We start from the raw sequence: 27,989 nt of genomic DNA, 5'->3' as shown, positions 1-27,989 counted from the left end.
GCGAACGCAACAGCGGAGGCCGGGAGGGCTCACTCCCGGCCGGGGTAAGCCCGGGTCTAGAGACCTCCAGGGACCGAGAACCCAACGGGAAAAAGAAAAGCCTCTTGAGCAGATGCTGAAGCAACTGAGTAGCGACACCCCGCGACTACACTTCCCAGAATGTCAGGTCGAAATGCGTCCTGGAACCATAATCTATTTCCCAGAATCCATCCCGAGGTAGCACGCATGTCCTATTTGTTCCCATTGGACTAATTCCCACCCCAGTGGCTTCTGGGAGTCGTAGTTCTGGGCTCAGTCCGCGCAGGCGCAGTTCAGAGGTGAGTGGGCGGGGCAGGGCTTTCCGCCCTTACTTCTTCGCCGAGCTCAGTGCAGGTGAGCTGGTGAGTGGGGTGAATGTGTGTGCGCGCACGTACGTGTGCGGGAGGATGAAAGCTAGCGTGTGAATGTGAGTGCGGGCGAGTCCGGGCGGAGCCGGCCCAGGAGGGGGTTGGGCGTGGGGGAGGTGTGGGGGAGGGGCGCTAGGCGGGGCACTGAGTGTGTGTGTGAGAGCTGTTTGGGGGGGAGGGGCGGGGCAGGGGCTTTGCTGGGCCGGGGTCCTTGGTGGGAGGGGGATGGGGAGGGGAGAGGAGAGGACGCGCCCAAAGGGGAACTTTGGGGGTCATATGGTCTGAGTAGAACCTGCAGAGCCGCCTTCTGTGACCTTCCAGACCCGCACCCCTTTCTCCTCCTTCGTCCTTTCTCCCCGACCCTCCTTTCCCCCGGATCCCCCTTCTCCCCCTTCGTCCTTTCTCCCATTTCACCCATTCTTCTCTTTTCCCACTTCATCCCTTCTCCCGCGATCCACTTTTCCCCCGTCCCCTTTTCTCCTATCCGATTTCACCCCTTCACCCCTTTACCCTTTCTCCCCTTCGTTCCTTCCCCCTCTTCGTTCCTTCCCCCTTCCCCCTTTGTCCGTCCCTTCTTTTCTTCTTCTTCCTTCCTCCCTGCCCTCCTTCCCCCCTTCTCCCTCTCCTCCCTTTCGTCCCTGCTCTCCTTGGTCCCGTCTACTCTTTTCTCCCTTTACTCCTTCCCCCCTTCTCCTCTTCTCCCCCTTCGCCCTTTTTTCTTCGTCCCTTCGTGCCTTCCCCTCTTCTCTGCCTTCACCGCTTCTCTTCTCCCCTTTCATCTCTTCTTCCCCTTCACTCCTTCATCTCTTCTACTTTTCTCCCCCTTCTCCCCCTTGGTCCCTTCTCTTCTCCCCCTTCCCTCATTCTCTCTGCTTCTCCCTTCTTTTCTCCATTTTCTCTCCTTCTCTCCCTCCCATATTTGAATACTGTGTTTGCTGCCTAATCTGTTTTTATTGTTTGTAGAATAGCTGTGTGAGTTTAAACAATCTGATCGTCATTTATTAAGCATCTGCTATGTGACTTCTACTGTGCTGCTGACGGGATGCAAAGATGAAAAGGAAACAGCCCCTGCCCTTGAGATGTTATCCTATCGTAGAACTCATGAGCTAGAAAGGACCTCATACCAAGTCTAGTTCCATCCTTGCCTTCCTTATTAAAAGAATCTCCTCTAGACCTAACCAAGCAAATCTCATCCTGCTTTGTTTGAGGACGGTCCAGGAGGAGCAGTCTCCTCATTCTCCTAAGGCAGCTTATTCTGATGTCAGACATCTCTATTTGTTAGCAAGTTTTTCTTGACCTCAAGCCTAAATTTGCTCCTTGTCATCTTTCACAGTTTCTTAATTCTGACCTCCCTTTTCATACACAACAAGCCTAATCCTGTTTACATGTGACAAGACTTTCAAATAATTGAAGATAGCCGTTATTCCCTTCTTAGTCTTCCATTCTCCAAACTCAGCATGTCTTTCAGTTGATTTTTCTGTGACACAAATTCAAAACTTCCAGCCATTCTGGTTGCTCTCCTTTAGATCTTAAGCTCTGTTGCACAACAGAACATAACAGATGAGGGCAGAAGTCATCTGAAAGTTAGTCCTCTCTTAATGCAGCCCAAGATTGTATGAACTTTTTTAGCTGTGGTCTTATTGATCCTGCACCCCACTAAAACCCTTGGCTCTTTTCAGTCTTGTTCACTGAGTTGTTTTCAGATAAACTGCTATCTCTCCCGTCTTCTCTGTGTGAAGTTGAGTTTTTTTGACCCAAGTAAATAAATCTTTACATTTATTCTTAACTGAATTTCATCTTGTTTCATTTGACCCAACGCTCTAGCCTTCAAATATATACTGTACAAAATAAACACATTGTTTTTGTGTCTAATGATACGGCCTCCCTGGTCACTCTTTCCAGCATTGGTTTCATTCATTTCCCCTGGTAAAAGTGGGAGAGTTGGAATGCTCGTTGCTCTCCATCACCATTTCTAGGCTTTCCTACCACCATCATTCAGTAACATCTGTGAAGTTCATTCAGTCCATATTTATCACCCAATCAAGATTCTGATGGCAGACACCCTCTGAGATGCTTTCCTTTTTGCCTGAGTTTTTCTGTCCTCCCCAGCTCCTGTCTTCATACCAGGGGACTTCACCATAACATACTGATATTCCTTCAAGCACTCTAACCTCTCAGTTCTCAATTTACTGATTTCCCATGACCTACTCCTCCACTCCACCTTAGCCACACACAAGGATGGTTATATCTTTGATTTTACCATAGCCTGCAAATGAACTACCTCCATGTTCATGAATTCTCAAATTGCTTAATCTAATCACATTGTATCTGTTGTCATTCCACCTTTCTTTCTGCTCTGCAACCTCCAAACCTAGTCTTTCCTCCTCACTGTGACCTCTGATCTCATGATTCCTTAGTTCTTTCCCAAGCTATCACCCCAGCATTGGCTACACTCTCCATCCTTCCATCTCGACCCTTTGTCAAACCAGAACAATCCGACATTTTCTCTTGAGTGCTTTGTTCCCTTATCCTGTCATCCATCTTGCTTTGCCAAGCCTTAGATGGATTATTCCCACCATCAAAGCTGCCTTCACTCCTTATATGTGCTGCTGAATAAAGCTCAAGAAAATCATGGTAACACACTAGCAGGGTCCACCACAAATTTATATTGAATAGTCTCACCTGGGCTACAATGCAGTATTTTTACTCCTCCCTAACTCACTGTCCCACTCACCACAGCCACTCTTCAAACCCCTCTATCTCAGACCTCCCATGGCTCCCCCCTCCCCACCCTCTCAGCTGAGAACCTTGTCTCATACTTAACTGAAAAAAGTAAAAGCCATTCACACACACCTTTCTTTTTTCCCACTTTTCTTCCTCTCACATCACTAAGTCACCTTCTGCCACTTTCTCCTCTTCTTTCACGTGAAGAGGTGGTCTTTCTCCTTGTAAGGCTAGCTCTTCTACGTGTACCAAGTGATCCTATTACTTCCTGTTTTCTCCAGCAAATTTCATACTCTACCATCCCCACTCATACTATTCTTCAGTCTCTGTCTACTAACTGTTCCCTACTGCCTGCAAACATGTTTATGTCTCCCCTACCAAAAAAAAGCTCCTCACTTTTATCCATCCATCCTGGCTAGCCAGCATCCTATATTTTTTCTCCCTTTTCTAGCTAAACCCCTTGAGAAGGCTGTTTACAATCAGTGCTTCCACTTCCTTTCCTCTCTCAATTCTTTGCAGTCTGACTTCTAACCTTATTGGTCAACTGAAATTGCTCACTCCAAAGTTACCAGTGATTTCTTAATTGTCAAATATAATGGGCTCTCAGTCTTCATCCTTCTTGATCTTTCTAGAGCCTTCAACACCATCAGTTCCCCTTTTTCTTCTAGATATTCTCATCTCTCCAGGTTTTTGTGATGCTGTTCTCCCCAGGTTTGCCTCCTTCCTGTCTGACTGTTCCTTCCCAATCTCCTCTGCTGAATCTTCTTCCAAGTTATTTAACAATGGGTGTCCTCCAAAGCTCTATCCTTGGCCGTCTTCTCTTTTCCCTCTGTACTGTTTCATTTGGTGATCTCCTCACCTCCTGTGGTTTCCACTATCATCTCTATACAGATGATTTTCAGATTTGTCCAGCCCTAACCTCTCCTGAACTCCAGTCTCACATTTACAACTGCTTATTGGATATTTCAAACTGGCTGTCTCATAGACATCTGAAATAAAACATATCCAAAACTGAACTCATTTTCTTTCCCACCAAACCCCTCCCCTCTTCCTAACTTCCCTAGGGTGCAGCCATCTTCCCATTCACCCAGGCTCACTCCCTAAGTGTCATCTGCAACTTCTCACTCTCTCTCACTCCTCATAACCAATCAATTGTCAAATCCTGTTGCTTCTACCTTTATAACATCTCTCTTATATCTGTCACCTTCTCTACTTTACCACCGATACCACCTTGGTATTCTCCCATCTCCCACGTGGACTATTGAAAAGCCTGATGATTGATCTCCCTAGTCATGTCTCTCCACACACCAACCCATGCTCCACTCAGCTAGCAAATTGATCTTCCTAAAACACAAGATTAGCCATGTTATTCCCCTTTATTCACTCAACTCCTATTATCTCCAGTACCAAATATAAAATTCTGTTTGATGTTCAAATCCCTTTATACCCTGCCCCCTTCCTTTCTGGTCTTATTATACCTTAAACTTCCCCCACATACCCTGCAATCCAGAGGCCAGTGACACCACCCTGCTGTTCCTCAGCCTAGACACTGTCTCCTGAATCCACACAATTTCATGTGTTATCTCTCAGCCTAGAACTCTCTCCCTCCTCATCTCTGCCTGTTAGCTTCTCTGGCTTCCTTCGAGTCTCAGCCAGCATCCCACCTTCTGCAGGAAGCCTTTCCTGATCCCTCTTAATGTTAATGCCTTCCTTCTGTTGATGTTCTACAATTTGTCCATGTCTACAATTAGTTTGTCTGTAAATAGTTTTTTCTTCTTGTTTCCTCCATTAGACTATGCTCTTAAAAGCTCCTTACAAAGGGACTGCTTTCTTTCTTTTTCTCCCTGGCCCTCAGCACAGTTCCTGGCACATAGTAGACACTTAATATATTGGAGGTGGGGGCCACTAGCTCCCATGGAGGGGTTGGGAAACTAGGAATAGCTACCTGGTATTGTTTTTAAAGAAATGAGGGACTTGAGGGAGTCCATTGTAGCATAAAGATGAGAAATGGAGTATTACATGGAGAAATATACAATGAGTCTGGAAAGGTAGGTTGGGGCCAGGTGCTGAAGGGCTTTCAGTGCCAGACGAAAGTAGATTTGATCTTAGGAGTAATAAGAAATCATTGGAATTTATTGAGTAGAGGAGTGACATTGTTGGACCTGCACTTTAGGAAAACCATTTTTGCTGCTTGATGGAAGAGGGAGGCAGAGTATTTAGAGGCTATTGAGCAGTCCGGGTATGAAGTGATGAGGGCCTGAAATACAGTGGTGGCTGTGGTAATAGGAGAGGAACAAATCTAAGACTTAGCCTGTAGACTACTCTCTTCCCTTGTTATAAAAAATTAAGGTGGTATTTACCCTTCTCCAGTTTTGTGGGACCTCTCATGTTCATCATTTTTCAGAATTCCCTGAGGTAGCTCAACAGTTACCTCTCTCAGGTCTTTTGGTACCTCGATGAATCAGGGCCACTCATTAGTGTTGTTCATTCAGTTCCAGTTTGAATGAAACCTATTTGTGTGCGTTCTAAAAGTATGAAAATGAGAAGGTTGCCTAATCAGTATCTTCCCAGGCTATTTGAAATCTTTGGCAGGATTGTGGGTGGTAGGGTCTTCCTGATGTTCCTGTTCATAGATGACATTGTGCTGGTTGCCTCAAGCTCCAGAATATTGCAGAGCCTCCTGGAAGAGATCTGTGACCACTCATTAGAGGTTGGCCCAACCATCCAAATGGGAGAGACCAAGTGGATGGAGAATGTCCAGTGCTAATATAACAACACATATTTAGTGGACAACCTATAGAGCTTTCTAAAAGTGTGTGTGTGTGTGTGTGTATATATACAATAAACACATATATACTACTATAATATGTAACTACATATATATACATGTATATAGTACACATGTATGGCATATATATAGCATATTTAGCATGTGTGTATATATATATGTATGTACATATGCATATAGCTATGTGGAAAGAGAGAGAGATGTATCAGCATTCTACCAGAATTGTTTTATAGCAGTGAAATGTGGAGTATAACAGTCTCTGCAAAATTAAAAATGAATATTATAGAGAGAGCAGTGGACAGGAGCCTGGTGGTTTTGAGAAGGCTGAAACTTTTATCAGATGAAGAACTTTGAAGAAGAGGATTAAAAGGTGTCACCAAAAGAAAGCATGTTGTTAGAAAGCTAGAAAAAATAATAACAAAATTCATCTGGAAGAACAAAAGGTCCAGAATATCAAAGGAATTAATGAAAAGAAATGACAGGGAAGATGGCCTAGCGATACCAAATCTTAAATTGTATTATAAAGGCGCAATCATCAAAACTACATAGTACTGGCTAAGAAATAGAGTATATCAGTGGAATAGGTTGGGTGCACAAGACACAGAAGTCAACCCAAAGACCCCAGCTTCTGGGATAAGAATTCACTATTTGACAAAAACTGCTGGGAAAACTGGGAAATAGTATGGCAGAAACTGGGCATAGACCAACATCTGACACCCTTTACCAAAATAAAGTCCAAATAGGTAGGCAATTTAAATAAAAAGGCTGATACTATAAGCAAATTAGGGGAGCAAGGAATAGTTTATCTGTCATATTTATGGAGAATAGAGGAATTTATGACCAAATAAAAGATAGAAAACATTATAAAATACAAAATGGATAATTTTGATTACATTAAATTGAAAAGTTTTTGCACAAAGCCAATGAAACCAAGATTAGGAGGGAAGCAGAAAACTGGGAAAAAATTTTTACAACTAGTGTCTCTGATAAAGGGCTCATTTCTAAAATATATAGAGACTGAGTCAAATTTACAAGAATACAAGTCATTCCCCAGTTGATAAATGGTCAAAGGTTATGAACAGGCAGTTTTCAAGGGAAGAAATTAAAGCTATCTATAGTCATATGAAAAAATGCTCTAAATCACTATTGATTAGAGAAATGCAAATCAAAACAAGTCTGAGATACCACATCATACCTATCAGATTGGCTAACATAACAAAACAGGAAAATGATAAATGTTGGAGAGGATGTGGGAAAATTGGAACACTAATTCATTGTTGGTGGAGTTGTGAACTGATCCAACCACTCTGGAGAGCAATTTGGACCTGTGCCCAAAGGGCTATAAAAATGGGCATACCCTTTGACCCAGCAGTACCACTTGTAGGGCTGTATCCCAAAGCAATCATAAAAATGGGAAAAGGAACCACATGTACAAAAATATTAATAGTAGCTCTTTTTGTGGTGACCAAGAACTGGAAATTGAGGGGATGCCCATCAATTGGGGAATGGCTGAACAAGTTGTGGGATATGAATGTAATGGAATAGTATTATGCTATAAGAAATGATGAGCAGGTAGACTTCAGAAAAACCTGGGAAGACTTTTATGAACTGATGCTGAGTGAAGCGAGCAGATCCAGGAGCACATTGTACACAGAAATAGTGACAGTGTGCAAGGACTGACTTTGATAGACTTAACTCTTCTCAGCAATGCAAGCACCTAAAACAGTTCCAAAAGACTCATGATGAAAAATGCCATCCACATCCAGAAAAAGAAATATGGAGTCTGAATGCAGATCAAAGCAGACTATTTCCTTTTTTTGTTTTGTTTTTTTTTTTCTTTCTCATAGTTACTCCCATTCATTCTAATTCTTCCATACAACATTATTAATGTGAAAATGTTTAATAGGAATGTATATAGAGAGCCTATATCAGATTGCATGCTGTCTTGGGGAGGGGGCAGGGGAGGGGAGGAAGGGAGAGAAAATTTCAAGCTTTGGGAAGTGAATGTTGAAAACTAAAAATAAATCAACTTATATAAAAAAAGAAAGCATGCTAGGGGGAAAGATGGGCTGGTCATGTGGCAAAGACAGGTGCGCAGCCAAGAGTGCTTCACTGACCCTGTTGGGATGCCAGGAGAAATCAAGGAAGGCCTTAAGGACTTTGAATAGACACCATTTGGCAAACTTATGGAAGAATGTGTACAAGAATTGCTCAGGGTAGACCAGCATGGATGGGTTGTGGCTTGCATCATTGGAATGAACTTCCAAAGTAGTGGAACCACAGATTCATTTGGGTATTTCAAATTGAATATTTGGCAGCAAAGGCCTCTCCAGATCAATGATGGGATGGTGAGCCATTATCTGCACTAGGAAGGAGAACAGGAGAAAATCTTTGCATATAAAGCTCATTTATCCAAATTAGATTTTTTTTTAAAAGTACGTTATTTTCTGCCAGCTAGGTGTGGGAAGGATGCTGCAGTTCTCCAAAGCTTATCCAGATTAGGGTAGTGATATGGCAGCTCTGAAGGTAGATTCCCAGCTCTTCTTTTTGTACAGGAACAGCCCCATGTTAGGGACGTTTCCACTTTGAGGGGCTCCATAGTGGTGATTGGTGGGGAAGCAAGGTATTATCTGTTACCTTGCTTCCAGATCTATGCTTTCAGACTTTTTAGCGTGGTAATTGGTTGATGGGCCAAAGGTGAGAGAAAAGGAAGTGAGGAAAGAATTTGACTCATCCCTGGACCAACTTTGGATCTGTTCCTCATAGAGATAAGAATCTGTTCTTCATGGCCGTGACTGGACATTCATGGGTAGTCCTGTGAGTCCATACAAAGAACAAGAGTGCTAAAGTTTGTTTATGGCCTGATTTTCTGATTTAACCTTTAACTTTCCTATGCAAATCTCTAGTCTCTAAAGTATACATATAGTAGGTACAGATAACAGGTTGACATTTACTTAGGGCCTTTTTTTCAGTATTTCATTTATTGGCATGATTGATATCTATAAGTCTGGCCAGCAGGCACTTAGTTGCTCAGAACTAGAACAGGGGTATAGTTCTTTGGGGCCTTGAAATTTTAACTCATCAAAGGTAGCCAGGTGCTCTTTTATCTTTTCTCTACTTATCTTGGATTTTATGTTTTGATCTGTCCTCGGGAAATCATGTCCATGGCCTTTCCCTCTGATTTTAGTAGAAGATGTGTCTGATTCTGGCTTCCTTTTGACTTTTCCTTCTCTTAGGACCATGGGGATCACACCCAAATGATAAGTGGAAGATTCTGCCGCAGTGGACTTGTGAGCTACAAGGCACGACTTGGTCTCCCTCTTGATTTCTTTCTTGTCCTTAAGTTCTGTCTTCTCAAGATTCTGCGCTTCTCCAAAAAAGGAAAATCAAAGAGGAGATGGAAATGACTTCTGGTCTCCTACCAGCCAGATCCCAGGTGAGTTGGGATTTCCTCTTTCTTGAAATACCATTCCTTTTCTCAAAGTGTGGACCCTTCTTTCCCTTGTCCTCTATTTTGTTTGTAGTTGCTTTCAGGGGTTTGAACATCAGTTTTCCCTACCTCAGAAGACTGGTTCTTCTGACAGATGATACAGAATTCATAATCACTAGAGCTTGAGGAAATGCTAGAAATCACCCCTAATTTGATTCATGAGGAAATCAAAGCTTAAAGCAAATAGTGTCTTATTCACATTTGCCAGCGACCAAACCTGACCTAGAACCTGAGTCTCCACATGCGCTCCAGTCTTGCTGCTCTGGTCATCAGTGTGGAATGTTCCTTACTTGCCCTGTGTCTTTCCTCTGACCTCCCTCCCTTTAAAAAGTCATTCATTTGTTCTTAGTACTGAGGCAAAGAAGTCTAAGGCTGCTGCCTGTCTTTAAAGTTTTGTTGACACAGAAAAATATACTCACCAGAACTAATTTTAAAAATAACTGTATTGATAAATTTTGTTTTGATGCATCATAGATACCCATGAGTTACTCCCAGTTGAATCCCCTACAGTGTGTAGTTTTGGAAAAAAGGTAAGTAAAACAATACCAATGAGTGATTGTGACCAATTGTACATGCAGCCTCAGTCCTTTAGTGGTTAAAAGAAGGGTACATTATAAGCCATTACTAATGTCATCCAGTGTTCATAGATTTAGAATTATAAGATACCTAATGGGTCATCTGGTCTAATTTTGCCTTATTTTACAGATAAGGAAACGGGCCCAGAAAGGTTAAGGAAGTTGTTCAAGGTCCCATAGGTAATAATTGCTATGGCCAGAACTGAACCTAAGTCCTTAAACCCCCACAAACCAACATTCTTTCCCCTAATAAATGCTGTTCTTGATCTTGTTGCCATTTAAATTTGTTTTCGTATACACAGTTGAAGTAATTGTGTATGTTCTTCTTTTAATTTTTCCTTTTATGCTGTTTTATGTAGATCAGACCATATTTCTTAGAAACTTTCATAGTTCAGTCTTTGAGATGACAATTTGTTTTCACTTTTTTTGCTATTGCAAATAGTGTTGCTACAAATATTTTTGGACAGATGTTCTTTTGGCAATAACCTCCTTTGAATTTAACCCAATAGTGGGACCTAATAACTAGATCAGAGCATGTGAACAGTTTTGTAACTTTTCTTGCTTAATTGCAAAGTATTTTGGTTGGACCAACGCATAACTTCATAAGTGGTGAATACATCCTATTTTCTCATATCCCCACAAACACTTGAATTTTTTCCATCTTTAGAAATTTAATATGTGAGGTCAAAACACTCAAACTTGTTTTAATATCAATTTCTCTGATTACTAGCAATGTTGAGCTGGTGGTTGGTAGTTTGCATTTCATATTTTGAGAAATGTTCATATCTCATTTCTAAATTTTATTTTTTTAAGTGAGATTTATTTTTTCTCCCTCATACCTCTTTCGTCCCCTCATAAAAAAGAGCAAAATCCTTATAACAAATATGGATAGTCATGCAAAGCAGATTCCCATATTGCCCATATCTCCCTATGTATTCTTCATTCTTCATCACCCCTCTGTTAGAAGATCTGTAGCATGCCTAATCAATAGACTTCTGGAATCATGGTTGGTCACTACATTGACCCACTCAGAATCTCTCATTTTTATTTGATCTATGTGTATTGTGTATGTGTTTTAGGGTTAGGGTGTGTGTGTGTTTGTGTGTGTGCATGTGCGCACACTTGTGATGGGAGGGGAGAGAGAGAGAGAGAGAGAGAGAGAAGAGGTTTGCAGAAGCTTTCTGTTGTGGTAGAATTGAAGTAATATATTTTATCTTTTGTGATACTGCCTTTTTTGGATCTGATTACAAGCTTGTTCCCATGCTCTTTGACTCATTGACTTCTAACGAATTCAAAGACAAAATATTTTAGAATATGAATATTCTAAAGTATTCATAGCAGTCCTCTTTGTTTTAGTGAAGAACTGGAAACAAATTGGGTTTCCATCATTTGGGGAATGGCTAAATAACTTGTGTCATATAAATGTATAAAAAACAACAAGTATAAGGGCTTCAGAGAAACATAGGAAGACTTGTATGAATTGATGCAGAGTGAAGAAGACAGAATCAGGAAAAAATATACACAGTGACTAAAACACTGAGAATAAAAAAACCAATAAAATAGCCAAGCTTAGATTAAATGTTCCAAAGGACAAAGAATACAGCGCATCTTCTTCTTCTTCTTAGTAGAGGGATAAAGGACTGTTGCAAATGTTTCATACTTTGTGAGATTTGGTTGTTGCTTTGGTTTTGCTTTATTGTTTATTTTTGTTACAAGGAGAAGTAAGATGGGAGGGAAGTATATTAAGAAATGTCTATGGTATAAAAACTTTTAAGTTGCAGTTGTGGGAGAAACTTTCATTATCAATTTTTTACAGTTTAACTTGCATAGGATTTATCCCAAGAATTCATTATGGTATAGCCAAAAGATGCTGGTTTAAGCATATTTTCTGCTAAACTGCTCTCCAGTAGCTTCAGTAACTCATTAATAAAGTTATGTCTCAAGTACTTTGTGTTCTTAAATTTATTAAAAATTAGGTTGCTACACATATTTCCTTCTAACCTTACTTATTCAGTCTCTTTCACTGGTCATCTTTTTTGTTCAGACCAAATAGAGTTGAGAATTACTGCTATATGATGGAAATTAAAATTTGGTAATGCTGCCTCTCTCCTTAACATTCCTAGAGTTGGTTTTTAATTTTCATTCTTTCTTAAAGAATTCTTGACTTTTTGATTCACAGAATGAATTTATTATTATTTTTGTCTAGTTCTATAAACTATCCCCTTGGTAATTTGAATACTATGGCATTACATTTTTAGATGACTTTGGATAATGCTTCCTCTTTTTCTCTATTTTATTGCAACCTAACCTTGAAAATTGAATTCTCTTCACTTATTTATGACTTTTTTTTAACCAGGCCTGTGATTTCATTTGTATAGTGTACTCTTAATGAGTAAATGCACTCTTCCAATGCAGACTGGCATTTCTCTACCACTTATTACCTTAGAACACTGCCTGGTGTCCTGAGAGGTAAATCTATCTGCTCAGGCTCCCATTGCTGTGATGGGCTGGAGGTAGGACTTGAGCCTAGATTTTTATGGCTCTGAGACCAGCTCTCTGTCCATTAGGCCAGTCTGCCTATACATATACCTGCACACTCACATGTATGTATAGATATATATGCATATCTATACATATATAATATACACACACAACACATAGTATAAACCTTTTATGTGTATGTATAGATGTGTGTGTATACAAATATATATATATATATATATATATATGTATATATGTATAGATGGTAATCTCTAGACAATTTTTTTCCTTTCAAGAAAGGCTTCTGGCAGAAGTGTGCCCCAAGAGTCTTTGTCTCCAACACAAATGAAAGACAAGGATGACAGAAAATTAAATAGACCCAGACACAGGGAGTTGCCTAACTAGGGCTTGTAAGAGCTGAAGCTTACCAGTCCTGCTTCTGATTCTTACCCCCAAAGTGACAAGGGGATCCAGTTCAGACAGCTACTGACTGAGGGGCACTTCTCACCCCTGGAGAGGAATACCAGGTGGCAATTAGATAGGGCAGATCTTGGATGAACACCCAGAGAACCAGATCAAGACCAGTAGCATAAGCCAAGAGAGATTTTACTTGTTAACAAAGGGAGATAGATTTGGATGGCTCTGAGCATTGTTCCAGTTATGCAAAGCATAGATACACACTTTTATTCTCAACAAATGTTTCTGCATCAATAAGGAAAATAACAACAGCCAGAACATTTTGTGAGTTTGGAACATTTTTCTGAAACATTTTTCTTCATGCACAATTTCTGCAGCCGATCTAAACTAGATCAGTTTGCTAATATTGATCTTTGTTCCATATTGTTGCTTATTCTCCCTTCTCAGCATTCTCTATCAAAAACAACTGGCCTGAATCATTGTTTGAAAAGAGATAATTTGAGAATTTTCAGACTCCCTGAAAACCCTGACCAAACAAAAAGTGTGCATGCAATATTATAAGAAGCCATAAAATAAAACTGCTTACATCTGTTAGAACCACAAGGTAAAGTGAAAAATAGACTCTCTAATCACCTACTAAAAGAAATCCCCAACTCAAAACATTCAAGAATGGCATAGCTACTTGGTAGAATTTCCAAATTAAAGAAAAAATATCACAAGGAGCCAGATAGAATCCAAGAACCAAGGAACCACAGTCAGGATCACACAAGATTATGGTATAGCTGTATTAAAGGTAGAAAACCTTGGAATATGGCATCCTAAAAGGCAAAAGATATTGAGTTATGACCAGGAGTAACTCACCCTGCAAAACTTGAACATAATCCTATAGGGGAAGTTTACCTTTTGATGAAATAGAGGACTTTAAAGTAGTCCTGATAAAAAGAGGAGCTGAGTATATACTTTCAAATACAAACACAAGAGTCAAAAGAAACCTACAAAGGTAATATATTTGAGCAATTGGAAGGAGCTAAAGAATGATGAAGTATTTACATTCTACTAAGCAGGGAAGAAATTAACCTTTAAGAATCCTAATGTCTTCAGGGGTTACAAAGATATTCAAGTAAATAAGACAAATACAAGAGATGGGGGTAAATTTTTTTTGGTTTTAAGAAAAGAAAAAGGAGGGAGGAATGCGCTAGGGAAAAATAATCAAAAGGGGGGAGGGCTTTACTATTTAACATAAATGGGGTTCTCAAGAAAAAAGAGTCTACAAATATGTACAAAAGGATAGAGGAGCATGCTTCTCATGGCCTCATTCGTATCTGAGAGAGAAAGAAAGGTGAACACATACATACAATAAATTTAGTGCAAAGATATGTTAAAATCAACAAGAATACCATCTAGAAAAGGGAGAAGAGAGGAGAGCATAAAAGGGAAAATAGAATAGAATCAGAGAGAGAATACTCACAAGCAGAATAAACTTGAATTTTGGGAAGCTGATCATAAAGAAAGGGTAGATTAAAGTATAGAAATGTAAGAACCAGAGATCAGGGCCTGGGCTTGGTAAAAAGAGGAGCAGAGGAGCTGGAACAGACCACTTCTCTTTATCCACTTTGTAAAGAGAAGGAAAAGAGGATGTGATGGAAGGAAATACACAGTTAAGGCATGACTGGGAATTGACATGAACTCACCCATGAAATGGAAAAGGGAAGCAAAATAGTTTAAGAGGAAAATCCAACAATACATTGTTTACTAGAAATACACTTGAAACAAAGACTCACAGAATTAAATTGAGGTGCTGGAGCAGAACTTATTAATGATTCAGGTGAATTTTAAAAAGCAAGGGTCACATTCATGATCTCAGGCAAGGCAATGGTAAAAATAGAGAGGGTTAAAAGTGATAGGGAAATGACATTTTCCTCAATGGCACTATAGCTAATGAACAAAAATATATTTAATATATGTACCAAATCACACGATATCTCACTTCTTGAAGAAAAATTAGTTGAATTATAGAGAGAAAGAGTACAATTATAAGACTATACAATTATAAGTACAAGTGGAGACCTCAATGTGTCCCTTTTGGATTTAGAAAAATCATACAAAAAAATAGGAAACGAATGTCATTTTAGAAAAGTTAGATATCATTGATGCTTGCCTATTGCTGAATTTGTAACAGAAAGGAATCTACTTATTTCTCAACTGTGCATGGCACCTTTAAAAAAGTTGATCCTGTACTAGGGCATAGAAACCTCATAAACGAATTTCCACCATATGCATACCTTTACCCTCCCCTTCCAGCTCACCTTTATATGTTGCCTTCCCCCATTAGATTCTAAGCTCCTTGAGGGCAGGAACAGTCTTATTTGCATGTACTTGCAGGCCCATTACTTGACACTGTGCCTGACATATCATAAACGCTTAATAAGTGCTTTATCAGGAAATTTATTTGTACTAATGAAAGAGATGATGTATAGAAGTGGACTCTAGAAGGGAAGATGTTTTTAATAGGTTTCCGAGGGGTTAGAAAATAAATAAAGGAATATCTTAGAGAGCTAATCAAAAGAAACACAGGTTACACTTTGGGCTTTTTTAGTTTCTTATACACTGCAGTAGACTAGTCTCAAAAATATCGTTTAATTATATTGCATTACTTTAATGAAAGCTAGATTTATGTCAGATTGAATCTGTAACTCCCAAATATGAAAAGGATTTCAAGTCTTTACTGTAATACCTTGATGCATGAAATAAAGTATTAACAAAAAGTATATTTATATACACTATGTTTTTAAGCGGTAAGCAATACCATCCCTCTTTGTTGCAAAGGTAAGGAACTGTGGGTACGGAATATTACATTTATTACCACGTCTAGTTGGCCCCAGTCCCAACCATGTTGTGCCAGCCATCTTCTTACCATGTTGCCCAGAGACTCCAAACCAGCCTTACACCTTGGGGCATGCTCTTTTGATTGGTTGAAGTTCACTGTACCTAGGTGACCACAGGCCCAACCAGAAGCATTTTGGTCCACTTTCTGTCTTGCCATCCAGGTGCTGCCTCCACCTCTGATGCAGCCCTCTAGCTATTAACAATAGTGCTGTGCTCCTGAAGGGCAGGGCCTGCCTTTCTTTTTGGATCTGCATTCCCAAGCACTTTTTAAAAGCTTATCATTCACATCCTGTCACAATCAGTGGCTTGTTTGCTTTTACTGATCCGCTTCTCTTTTTTCTCTTTAAATTTTTGTTATAAAGAAAGGTTTTCTGGGTAGGGGGCAGGGTGGGATGCATTTGGAAATGAATTTGATGTAAAGACAAAAGATAATGATTTAAAATAGTTTTAAAAACAAAGAAGAAATGTGTGCTAGAGGAGACAAATTTGGAAGCATCAAGACACTAATTTTCTTTTTTCTTTTTTTGGAGGGGGAAGGCAGGGCAATTGGGGTTAAGTGACTTGCCCGAAGTCACACAGCTAGTAAGTGTGTCAAGTGTATGAGGTCTGTTTGTACGTATGTGTCAAGTGTATGAGGTCCTCCTGACTCCAGGGCTGGTGCTCTGCTCACTGCGCCACCTACCTGCCCTGACACTAATTTTCAAGATAGTTGGAGAAAGGTAACACTTCCAAGCCATTTCAAAACTATGCTGCCCACATTGTGTTTACGCTTCTCTTCCTCCTATCTGATCTCAAGCCCTGCCCCTTGGATTCTGGCCTGATAGGTGAGCCTTTGCCTTATCTTGCCTGGAACCCAGGTCACCATAGTCTTCTATTCATTTCCAAACCAGGCAGCCACCAACACCTACCATTCTCACTCCTTCTAATACTGTATGTTGTCTTGCCTGATTAGAGTTCGAGTTCCTTGCAGGCAAGGACTCCTCTACTTAAGTTTGTATAGCGTGTTTAGTATGATGCCTGGTGCATAGTAAATGTGAAATAAATGCTTTTTCATTCATTTACTCATACATACAAATGTTTAGAAAGAAATCATAGATGGTTTTTTTTTTTTAAATGTGATTAATAGGAGGCAGCAGCACAGTGAGAAAAACATTGATTGGCTTTGCAGTTAAAAAAGCCTAGGACCAAATCCTGGCTGTGATATTCACTGTCTATGTGACTTTGGGCAAGTCATTTTTAACTTTCTGGGCTTCAGCTTCCTCAACTGTAAAATGCAAGGGTTGAACTAGATCATCTTGAAGGTCCCTTCCAGCTATAACTCTATGATCCTATGATTCTAGTAATTACTAATCCAAATGCCTATTTTTTACCTTATATTAAATCAGAGAATCTTTGATAAAAATATGAGAATGGAAGAATCAGGCTTTTATAAACTATTTTCTACAGTAGAACACTATATTCACATTCATACAGTTTATCATAAGGTACAGAGATTATGAGATTCTGCTGTATATTGTTGGCTGATTATTTTTAAAAGCATTTGACTCATAGAAAAATGCAATCTAAGAAGCTCTTCTCCAATAAGACATGTTTAATACATGTTAATATTTTTCAAGATTCCTTGAGCACAGTGGATAGAGTACTGGCCTTCAAATCAAGAGGACCTAAGTTCAAATATGTCCTCAAAAAACTTACTAGCCGTACGACACTGGGCAAGTCACTTAATCCTGATTGCCTCCAAAAGAAAAAGATTCCTTAATAGATACAACCATATTAAAGGCATTAAGCAGGAATATGTATGCTAATGTTAAGTTGTTTAATACTGATATAGACTGATATCGGACATATTCTGTGCAGAATCCAAGTGGGAAAGGAATTCTCATTTTTTTAAATAATAAAGACCTTTAAATATTCCTGTTGTACATGATGTGCTAATTTCATTAAAGCCCAGAGTACTGCAGATGCTCAGTGATCCATAAATGGCCATTCAAGGGAGTAGCTGACTAGTCTTTACAGGAAAAAAAAAATGATTAAGAATGACTACTGTCCAAAATATGATACTGAGTTATATGAGCAATCCTTCAAGAAAATACATCAGTATGTGTATCTTGGACAGATACTTCTGTCAGTGAGCTAACACTGAAACTGAATAGAATAGGAGAAAATGAATGTGCTTGCGTTTAGAAAGTTGTATAACATTTTCAGTGATCCCAAGGTGTTTAATTCAAAAACATCTTTTTAGCTAAACACCAATATTCTCTCCTGGTGTTCACCCAGAAAAAGGCCCATCTTTTTAATATGAACATTCAGTGAGTGCATAAACCCAACTGTCTGCTAAGTGCTTAGCAGCTAGATCTCTGGGGAAAAAAAATGTGTGCACCACACATTTTTAGGTTTATTCTACATTAACATTTTTTTCCATCACTTTCTTAGGTCTTCACTAGACAATTGGCAAAACAGTAAATCAAGCCCTGTTTTGTAGCTTTCGCCAATTTCCAAGGTGTAAATGCTTCCACTGAAAATTTGTGAGAAGTGTTCCAAGTTGACTCTAGTGTGCCCTCCATACCCTTCAATTTCTGCCCAAGGACTAAGCCATATTGATTGATAGCTGAGCATACTTTGACCATCGTATCTACACAGCCCTGGACAATGCTTTTTCGCATACCATTTAACCACCCCCCTAGGCCATCTTGTCATATGCCTGCTGCTGCGTGGGAGTGTACCACTTGCCCATCCCCTTCACTTTCCACCCTTTGTCCCTGGCACAGTAATCAATCAGTAGTACCATTGCTTGAGGAAAAGGCTTGTCACTTAACTGCCTTATGGATCCCCTCAGCATACCTGAGATTCTCCAGACCATAACCCCATTTCCCTGGCCTCCACATCACACCCTATATATGTCATCTCCTGCAATTAGGACGTAAGCTCCTTGGAGATGGAGATAGTCTCCCTTTTTGTGTAAATGTTTACCTTTCTTTAAGTACAATGGCTGGCAAAGTTATCTAATAAATTCTTTTTCATTGATTTATCCAAAACAGATTTGGTGCTTATGATTTTAAAAATCAAGTTCAAACACTTTGGTGTGGCGTTGTGTATATTTTGCCATCATCTTAACTTTTTACTTTCTTTCTATTTCCTTCCAAACCAGACGTGATCTCCCAGCAGTCCTTAGAGAATCTTCCCTTAGCCTCCAGACATTTACATGGTTTATAATGTTTCATTAGATATAACCTCTGAAAACAGTCCCATTCTCCTGAGTTTATGTGCTCTAAATCCCTGCAGCCAATGTTGTTATCAGACAGGTCCTCTCAGTACATTTATTTGAGTGGCAGTTCTGTCTCTGGTCCCCAATACGGTCTGTCTTTCTCAGTGTTTCAACTAAGATTCTGTATCTCTCCTGAAGGTGAATTTGCTAGTTTTCCTTACATGAACATCCTTTTCAGCTCCCGTGAGTAACCAAAATATTCATATAGAGAAGGATCAGTGCCTTACGTGAGTGAAGTGCATTATGTACCTGGGACTCAATTTGGGAGATGATTTGTAAAGTTGACCTTGAGTACTAAAGCAGAGTTTCTTATGTGATGCAGTCTGAAAAAAAATAGTAAGCACACAAGTGAAGTAAGAACACTGCAAACCAGATCTTCTGCCTTTACTTTCTGCTACCTTCGCATCCTCCTGGTTTTTCCTGTGAGGAGGGGTCCCTGGGTGAGCACAAATATGATTTGACATTTCAGGTATCACTCACTTTCCAAGATGTGACCGTGGACTTCTCCCAGGAGGAATGGGACCGCTTGGAGCCTGCCCAGAAGGATATGTACCGGGACGTGATGCTGGAGAACTATGAGAATTTTGTCTTCCTTGGTAAAGACGGCTTTTCCATTATGAATCATCATCTTTCCATGTCTTTGCCTTCTCATTTCCTAACATCTTGGGATGCCTGCAATGTTTCACTGAGTTTTGACTTTATATGTGGGGATCTTCTCATGAATACATGTAATGTGGAGGTTCCTAAATCCTTTGAGGTAAAATAATAATAATAATAATAATAGCTAGCACTTACGTAGTGCTTTAAGATTAGCAAAGCACTTGACAAACATCTCACTTGATCCTCACAATAACCCTGGGAGGTGAGTGCTCCTATTATCTTCATTTTATAGAGAAGGAAACTGAGGCATAGAGAAGTGGAGTGACTTACCCAGGGTCACACAGCTACTGAGTTTTGGAGGCAATGGCAATCCATCCATGCCTTGCCCAGCTTATATTTGGGGAGTTAGTTTTTTGTTCCCAAGTGTAAGACTCAATTTATCCTTATCAAATTTCATCTTATTAAAATAAGCCCAATGCCAATCTTGATTCATCCCTCCCAGCATGCTTTCTTTGAGGCCAGATCATCCCCATTACCCACCCGCACTGCTTCATAGGAACACAATATCAAGGTCCTTTGCACTGTCACCTGGGTCTTCCTAGCATGCCCTCTACTCCCAAAGGGAGAAGGTAAGATTGAATTCTGTGATGTCTCTCTCTTCAGCACTTTACCATTTATATCCCTATGAGCAGGGCTCCCAGTGTCCAAACCAGACGTGATCTCCCATCTAGAAAGAAGAGAGACACCATGGATGACAGAGAATGAAGTCCTGATAAGCACTTATCTAGGTGAGTGAAAGCCAGACTGATGGAATCCTTTGAAGGAGCAACTTGAGGGTGTTAGGGCATTTTCCCTAAAGCCTCCTTGGCCTTTGGAGAAGAGCAATGGCTGTCTGACCCACATTCTCCCCGTAACCAACTCTGACTTCAGTCACTTGGCTGATAACTTGCTCTGCTGGTGTCCTCGTCTCTGACATTAGCACCTCCACCTCCACACCTTTCCTTTCCTGCCTCCTCCCATAGCGTTTTCTCCTTGCATCTATAATCTGTCACTCTTCAAAGTTTCCTTTCCTTCTGCTTTCAGATACAATATATTCGACTTGTATTTAAAACTGACACAAAAGAAGCCATTTCTTGTTGCCTTTCATATTTACCTTACATTTTTTCTCATTCCTTTCAAGCCCCAAACTCCTGTTCCCGACATGCTGTCTATACTGGCTCCATTTCCTTTGGTGTCTTTCTCTTATGAAATGCTAAAATCTATCTTCTCTCCAGCTATTCCATATAGACCATGATCTTTGTGGTCGCTTTGGAGTTCCATAGTAGGGGTGACAGTTTGCATACATATAAAACTTCATAGCTTACGACATGCTTTTACACCATGTAAGGTGAATCATGCATTGACCTTCCCATTTTGCATCAGAGGAGGCTGAAGATCGGGGGCTTTGTCTTGTCTGTGGGCACCGGACTGATTACAATCATAATGAGGCTGCAGACTGAGGCTCTCTCTAATCCATGGCTTTTCCCACTCCTACTGTTGGCTTCTCTTCTCTCTTCCAAAGGCTTTCTCTCACATCTTCCTCTTGGCTCGCCTCTGCAGCATTTCACTTCATCATGCTCCTTGAGGAGGCTTCAGATGGGATTCTCTGTCTGGCTTAGGTTGGCCTTGATGGCCTCTGGGGTCCCTTCTGACTCTGGGATTCTGTGAGAGTCTTATTGGACTCTGCCTTGGTCAGGCCACAGCTTGAATATTATGTTCAGTTCTGGGCATTTCATTGTAGGAAGGACGTGGAAAAGGTAGAGCATAATCAGAGGAAGGAAACCAGGAAATCAGATGTGGAAGGACTGTAGATCTGCTTGTCCCAATGTGCTGTAGCTCCTTAGGGATCTTCATAGAAGTGGCAGAAAGGCCAGTGATTCAGAAAACAAGAGGCTTTTATAATGGGTACATTTTAGTGTGCCCAAGAGAAGGCATAAGGCCTATCTGGAAATATCTGGGGGTGTTGGGAGGCAAGGGGATTGGGCTAGGAGGAGCAAGTGAAGAGGAGTTCAGAGAAAATACTATATCTGGATTATGGTGAAGAGAGAGACAAGGATATAACTGTCTCAGCAGAAAGAGAAGGTTTATCATTGTCTCTTGCCATAGAAGCATACAGTCTCATCTCCCTGAGCAGAGAGATGTCAGTATGCCTTGGTGCCAGTGATCTTAAGGCCACAGTGGCAGGAGAAATGGCATTGATAACCCCGTGACAGGCTGTCCTCCAGACCTGGCATGCCTAGCTTATATCGTGCTCTGGTCCTTGTTCATTGTGGGACTCTCTGGAATTCATCCTTAATTCTGTCCTTGCCATTTAGCAGTAATCATTCTTCAAGGTCCCTTTCCATTGTCACAATCTTGGTCACAAATCTTCTGCAACTTTCCCCTTCCTAGAAATTTGCCTTAGGGGAAATGATCAATCTGACATAGAGACCTTGGGAAATAAGGCTTGAGAAAAGACCCTGGGATTTAGGGATTTGGAAGTCATTATATTCCAGAATCTTGGCAGAAGGGGTTGTAAGGGATTGAGGCAAAAGTATGTATTGAAGAAGTGAGAGCATCAAATGTATACACATTTTAGAATTTTAGCAGTGAGAAGAGCAAGATAGTAAGCAACATGGGCCAGAAAGATTAAGAAAAGGTATTAGGGTTTGGTTTTTTTGTTTTCTTAATTATAAGACTCGAGAGACCTGAGCATATTTGCAGGCTGATGAATGAAACAATCAGTGGTGAGATGAGAAATTGAAATTGCTAGAGAGAAAACATGTAATTGAAAACTTTGGGGCAATGTGGACGGGGAGTGGAAATAGGTGCATAATTACATTAATGACTAGTAGAAATATCACTTCTGTGATTAGCAGAGAGGAGAGCAAGGATGATCATGTCGAGAACATTTAAGGAAAAGAATGGGGTTCATGTCAGATGGTTTCATTCTTCTCACTGAGGTGAGAGCCTAGGTCATCTGCAGTAAGGGTGGGGGTTGGGGAGCCTAGGGTGTTTTGAGAAAGAAAACATGAAATAGTCCTTGTGGAACTAGATATAGAGAATTGGAATAGGATTGTCAGGCAGAATATAAGGACTGTAGCAGGGCTGAGTGGGAGCAGGGCCTCAGCTAAGGTTATATACCCTGAATTTATATGTTTAATTAACTCAATTTTATTATTTTCTCCAATGATATTCCATAACCACCCCAGAACTGGAGTACAGAAGTCAGATAGCAGGTAGCTAGCATTAGGTATACTATGACAATATATGCCTGGGGTGTCCCTTAATTTGACCACCCCCATAATGTGATACTATATAACCCCTCCTATGGGCCATGTCAACACCCATTCATTCTCTGGGTTAGCTCCCTCACTCCAACTTGCCCACAGATAGACCACCATTATATGATTACACTCAAGCTCTCTCAAAGGCCTACAGGTAACTCTTTTGAGGGGAAATACATTTCCCTTACTCACCACTCTAGGTCTTGAGCCCTGTTGAATTAATTCTAGCAACATAATTAGTACTCACAATGACACTTTTAGATATGAAACATAAACACTTATTTGACAAAAAGACAAAATAAATAGTAATAATTACAAGGTAGCTACTAATACATTAAAGTCAATGCATAAATAAAATTGATCACAGTACACATATAAATCTAGATCATACTCTTCCACTAATCTTTAGTGAAGGGCAAGCATACACTTATTGGGACTTGGCAGGAAAGCACAAAAAGAAGGAAAACCTGTGTGGCTGGGTAACTTAAAACTCTGGACTGTAGGCTTTGATGTTTTTGGTCCACAGGAAATTGCTTCTCTATCCACTGCTTGCCTGTTGGTCCCTACCGCTCTACAGCTGGGAAAATCCTCTTTTCACTAATCGAACATAGCTTTTACAGACTTTTAATTTATACTTACCATTAAAAAGGTGTTTAAAAATGTTACTTTTTGTAAAAAGCATTTATTTATTTTGCTCTGCATTTTTAATCAGTCCCTCCCACTATTTCACGATTGCACTTTTTTTAAACTCCAAACAAAACCATCACCATCAACATGCATTGTCCAACAAAACCAGTTCCCATATTAGTTGTACTCCCAAAATCTACGTCTTTATCTTTATTTTAAATTCATCACCTCTCTTACAGGAGGAGAGTGGCATGTTTCATCTTGAATTTTCTGGACTCATTTATTCGTTGCATTGATCAGAATTCTAAAGTCCTTCAAATTGTTTTTCTTACAGTGTTGCGGTAAATTGTGTAAATTGTTCTAGTTCTGCTCATTTTACTCTGCATGATTTCATAGAGGTCTTCCCATTTTCCAGAAGTTTTACTTAATACGAATAACAGCTCTCTTTAAACCAGAGAATTGCAAAAATCATGAAACTAGCTATCTCTGGGATTTACAGACCATCCCAATTATTCATTCACCTAGATGCTGCTTTGTCAGGTAGTGCTCACAGCAACACATTACAAGTTGATTCTTTTAAGCTAGACAGATAAACCTAGCCAGCTCACCAGAATACTAAAGCAGATCCAAAAAGCCTTTCTGTTTTTCCTGTTCAAGCTTTAGGTGGCAGAAAAGATAAGCAGCCTCCCACCCCGATCGCTTCTTCTCAGACTTCTATGTCAGGTTCTTTTCAGGTTCCTACACCCTATTCTTAAATACTTTGTGGCTTAAATGAGAACCTCCTGATTCTCAGTGACTCACCTTTCCTTTAAGAAGTCACAAACTCTCTAAATTTTCCCTGTGAAATCTGTAGCTCAATTTAAATCACACATCACTGTTCAAATGTTTATTTGACTTAAAAAAAAGATTTATCTTTAGTCACAAAACATGTATATATAGATATAGATATAGATATAGATATAGATATAGATATATAGATATATATATGTGAGCCAAAATACCATAATCCCTTGCAACTATAACTTCTCCAGTGTGGTCCATCACCTCTTTGGTATCCTTGAAGCTATGTTTCTTTACATTTATATTCCTCTGGTTTTCAATGAATAAAAAATATTTGTCTGCCTCTTGGTAACATCAAATTTTTCCCACACAAGTGAGGCATTATTCTACATTGTTCCATAAGGATATTTGTGTTTATAAATAATCTCTTTCATAGTAGGTTCTTGAATTTTGATGGAGATTTACTTCAAGCTTATCTTTATTCTCAGAATTAATATATTTTCTCTTTCTGAATATTGACATATTTTCCCAAGAATTCCCAATATTGGTACTCTGATGAAATTTATAAAGTTTTGCCATATCCTAGAATGCAATTGATTAAATTCTGGGTGGCTAGGTGCTCTTTTACTCTCTTCTTCTTTTTACTTTCTCTCACTTCCCTCAATGTTCCACTTTTTCCAGACTAATTGTCATTCACTTTGAATAAGAAGGTAAAATCTAGAACTTAGTATAAATCACTTTTCTTTCTCACAGCACAGGCAACAGTAAATATTGACAGTTTTCTGTTTCTTTCAGATTCCCTTATTCAGAAGACAGGATATGAAATCAAGGAATCAGTTCCAGAGCAGTATATTTCTATGGGAGAATCATCCAATGAGAGACTCACAAAGGAGGGTCCCTGGAATTCCCATTTGGGAGAAGCTTGGGATCATGATATCAGGTTAGAGAGACAAAAGGGAAACCAAGAGAGACAGCCAAGACAGGTACCAGTCACTAATGACTATAATATATTTGGGAGAAAGCTCATTCTAGGGTCTTTCTTCATTCCACAACTGAGTTTTCCTAGAGGAGAAGGTCTCCATAAGTATGATACACTTGGAGAGAGTTTCAAACAATTTTCAGACCTAATTAAATATAATAGAATTGAATTAGGAAAGAAACTTTGTAAATATAGTAAGTACAGGAAACCCTTCAATTATCAGTCAAACCTCATTCATTACTATAGAACACATACTCGAGGAAGACCTCTTAAATGTAATGAATGTAGCAGAGTTTTTAATAGCATTTTAAACCTCACCCTACATCAGAGAAGTCATGCTGGAGGGAAGCTCTTTGTGTGTGATGCATGTGGGAAGGCCTTCAGCCAGAAGGAAAACCTTGATGCACATAAGATGTTTCATACTGAAGACAAACTCTTTCCATGTAATGCGTGTGAGAAAGCCTTTAGTAACAATTCACGCCTTATTGTGCATCAAAGAATTCATACTGGAGAGAAACCCTATATATGTAATGAATGTGGAAAAGCCTTCAGCCAGAAGGGAAACCTTAAAACACACAAGAGAATTCACACAGGGGAGAAGCCTTTTGAATGTAACGAATGTGGAAAAGTCTTCAGCAGTAATAGACACCTAACTCGACATCAACGAATTCATTCTCAAGAGAAACCATATGTATTGAATACATTTGGTAAAGCCTTCAGCAACACCTCTTACATTACTAAACGTAGGGTAATTAATAATAATAATAATACTGGAGAGAAACCTTTTAAATGTTACGAATGTGGAAAAGGCTTCAGGTATAGTTCTTCTCTTATGCAGCATCAGAGAATTCATACTGGTGAGAAACCCTTTATATGTAATGAATGTGGAAAAGCCTTCAACCAGAAGGGAATCCTTAACACACATAAAATAACTCATACTGGAGAGAAACGCTTTCAATGTAATGCATGTGGGAGAGCCTTCAGACACCGTTCATCCCTTATGCGACATCAGAGAATTCATACTGGAGAGAAACCTTATAAATGTAATCAATGTGATAAAGCCTTTAGCCAGAAAGGAGGCCTTAATGCACACAAGATTGCTCATACTGGAGAGAAACACTTTGAATGTAGTGAGTGTGGAAAAGGCTTCCGATACTGCTCGTTCCTTGTGCAACATCAGAGAATTCATACTGGTGAGAAGCCCTATATATGTAGTGATTGTGGGAAAGCCTTTGGCCGGAAGGGAAGCCTTAACACCCATAAAAGAATTCATACAGGTGAAACTCCTTTTGGATGTAATGAATGTGAAAAAGCCTTCACCAATAACCAGAGCTTAGCTCGTCATCAGATATTTTCTCATATTCGAGAGAAACCCTTTCATTGTAATGAATGTCAGAAATCTTTCAGCCAGAGAGGAGATCTTAATAAACACAAGAGAATTCATACTGGAGAGAAACCTTTTCAGTGTGAGGAGTGTGGGAAAGCTTTTACCCGTAGTGAAAACCTCAAAGGACATAAGAAAATTCATACTGAAGAGAAGCCATTTCAGTGTGATGAATGCGAGAAAGCTTTCAAATGGAGTGGAAACCTTAAAGAACATAAAAAAACTCATGCTGGGATGAAGCTCTTTGAATGGAATGAAAGAGGAAGTGTTTATAGTCCAAACTTTGTTGCATATGATAAAATTCATAATAGAGAGAACCCCTTTGAATATAAACAAATGTGAGAAAACTTTTAGAAACAGCTCATTGCTTAAAAAAATTGAGAATTTCTATTGTAGACCATTTCAATATCAGGAAATTGGGAAAGCCTTCAGCAGGAAAAAAACAAAAACAGCTTTATTGCACATCAGAGAATTCATACTGGAGAGAAAAGTTTTCATGATTAAAAAATGTGAGAAATTTTTCAATTTGAGTAGGAAACTGAAGGACGCAAGTGGATTCATTCATCGTTATAACCAAAATTTGTGATTAAATCACAACCCATGTATAACATTAATGTTAAGTGACTTGCCCAGATAGCATCAGGTTAGGGCTCCTTGACTCTTAAGTTTTATGCTCTATCCAATATACCAACTAATAACCTCTCAAGGATATTCATACTGGAGAAAAACTCTTTGAATGTAATAAATTTCATGAAGTCCTTAGCAATAGTGCAACCTGTATTAGTTATCAAAGAATTCATACTGAAGAGAAATCCTTTCAGTGAAATAAATGTAGGAATGCTTTCACCTAGAGTAGAAACCTGAAGCACCAGAAGTTGATTCATACTGGAGAGATTCTTTGACTGTAATGAATGTTGTACTTCTTTCAGGCTGATATAAAAGCTCTGATACATATAAGAAAATTCATATTGGCTAGAAATCTTGTGATTATCATGTATTTGGGAAAGCTTTCAATCTAGAAAAACTTGTAGAATGTTGGATAATTCATACTGGTGAGGATGTTCATAAATGTAATGAATGTGGAAATGCCCTCAGAATGAGCTCATCCCTGATGAAGCATAATGACCCTAGTAAAATCTTTGGAGTCCACTCTTCATCAGAATTTTCATACTGGAGATTAGCCATGCATATAATTGAAGGAATGCTTCATAAAGTTTTATCATCTGTTAAATATTGGAAAATCAAGATGTCAAGTTTTATCATCAATTAAATTGTTGCTTTGAGAAGAAAAAAACAGCTCCA

General features: G+C 39.5%; 1 protein-coding gene across 2 annotated transcripts; it reads left to right on the top strand.

The window, feature by feature from the left end:
• The first annotated feature begins 306 nt into the window (after positions 1–306).
• LOC118844804 (zinc finger protein 93-like) lies at positions 307–27,989 on the top strand. 2 transcript variants are annotated; one of them, XM_036752794.1, is made up of 5 exons: positions 307–372; positions 9,135–9,334; positions 19,482–19,608; positions 20,305–20,400; positions 25,120–27,989. In XM_036752794.1, the coding sequence occupies exons 2-5, from the start codon at positions 9,296–9,298 to the stop codon at positions 27,027–27,029; spliced, it is 2,172 nt and encodes a 723-aa protein (XP_036608689.1). In that variant the 5' UTR covers positions 307–372; positions 9,135–9,295; the 3' UTR covers positions 27,030–27,989. The 2 variants fall into 2 exon arrangements, with proteins under 2 accessions (XP_036608689.1, XP_036608690.1); XM_036752795.1 differs by lacking the exons at positions 307–372; positions 9,135–9,334; positions 19,482–19,608 and having other exon boundaries at positions 20,348–20,400; positions 25,103–27,989.

The sequence above is a fragment of the Trichosurus vulpecula genome, chromosome 3 (assembly GCF_011100635.1).
Source record: "Trichosurus vulpecula isolate mTriVul1 chromosome 3, mTriVul1.pri, whole genome shotgun sequence".
Lineage (NCBI taxonomy): Eukaryota > Metazoa > Chordata > Mammalia > Diprotodontia > Phalangeridae > Trichosurus > Trichosurus vulpecula.
Note: the sequence above shows the minus strand (reverse complement) of the source record. Positions and strands in the feature narration are given on the sequence as shown.

Bases quoted from the DNA above. Each gene is read 5' to 3' on its own strand.
- LOC118844804 (XM_036752794.1), top strand. From the start codon at position 9,296: ATGGAAATGACTTCTGGTCTCCTACCAGCCAGATCCCAG. The intron at 19,609-20,304 runs GTAAAGACGGCT...CCCTATGAGCAG, and splicing joins TGAGAATTTTGTCTTCCTTG to GGCTCCCAGTGTCCAAACCA. The intron at 20,401-25,119 runs GTGAGTGAAAGC...TGTTTCTTTCAG, and splicing joins CCTGATAAGCACTTATCTAG to ATTCCCTTATTCAGAAGACA.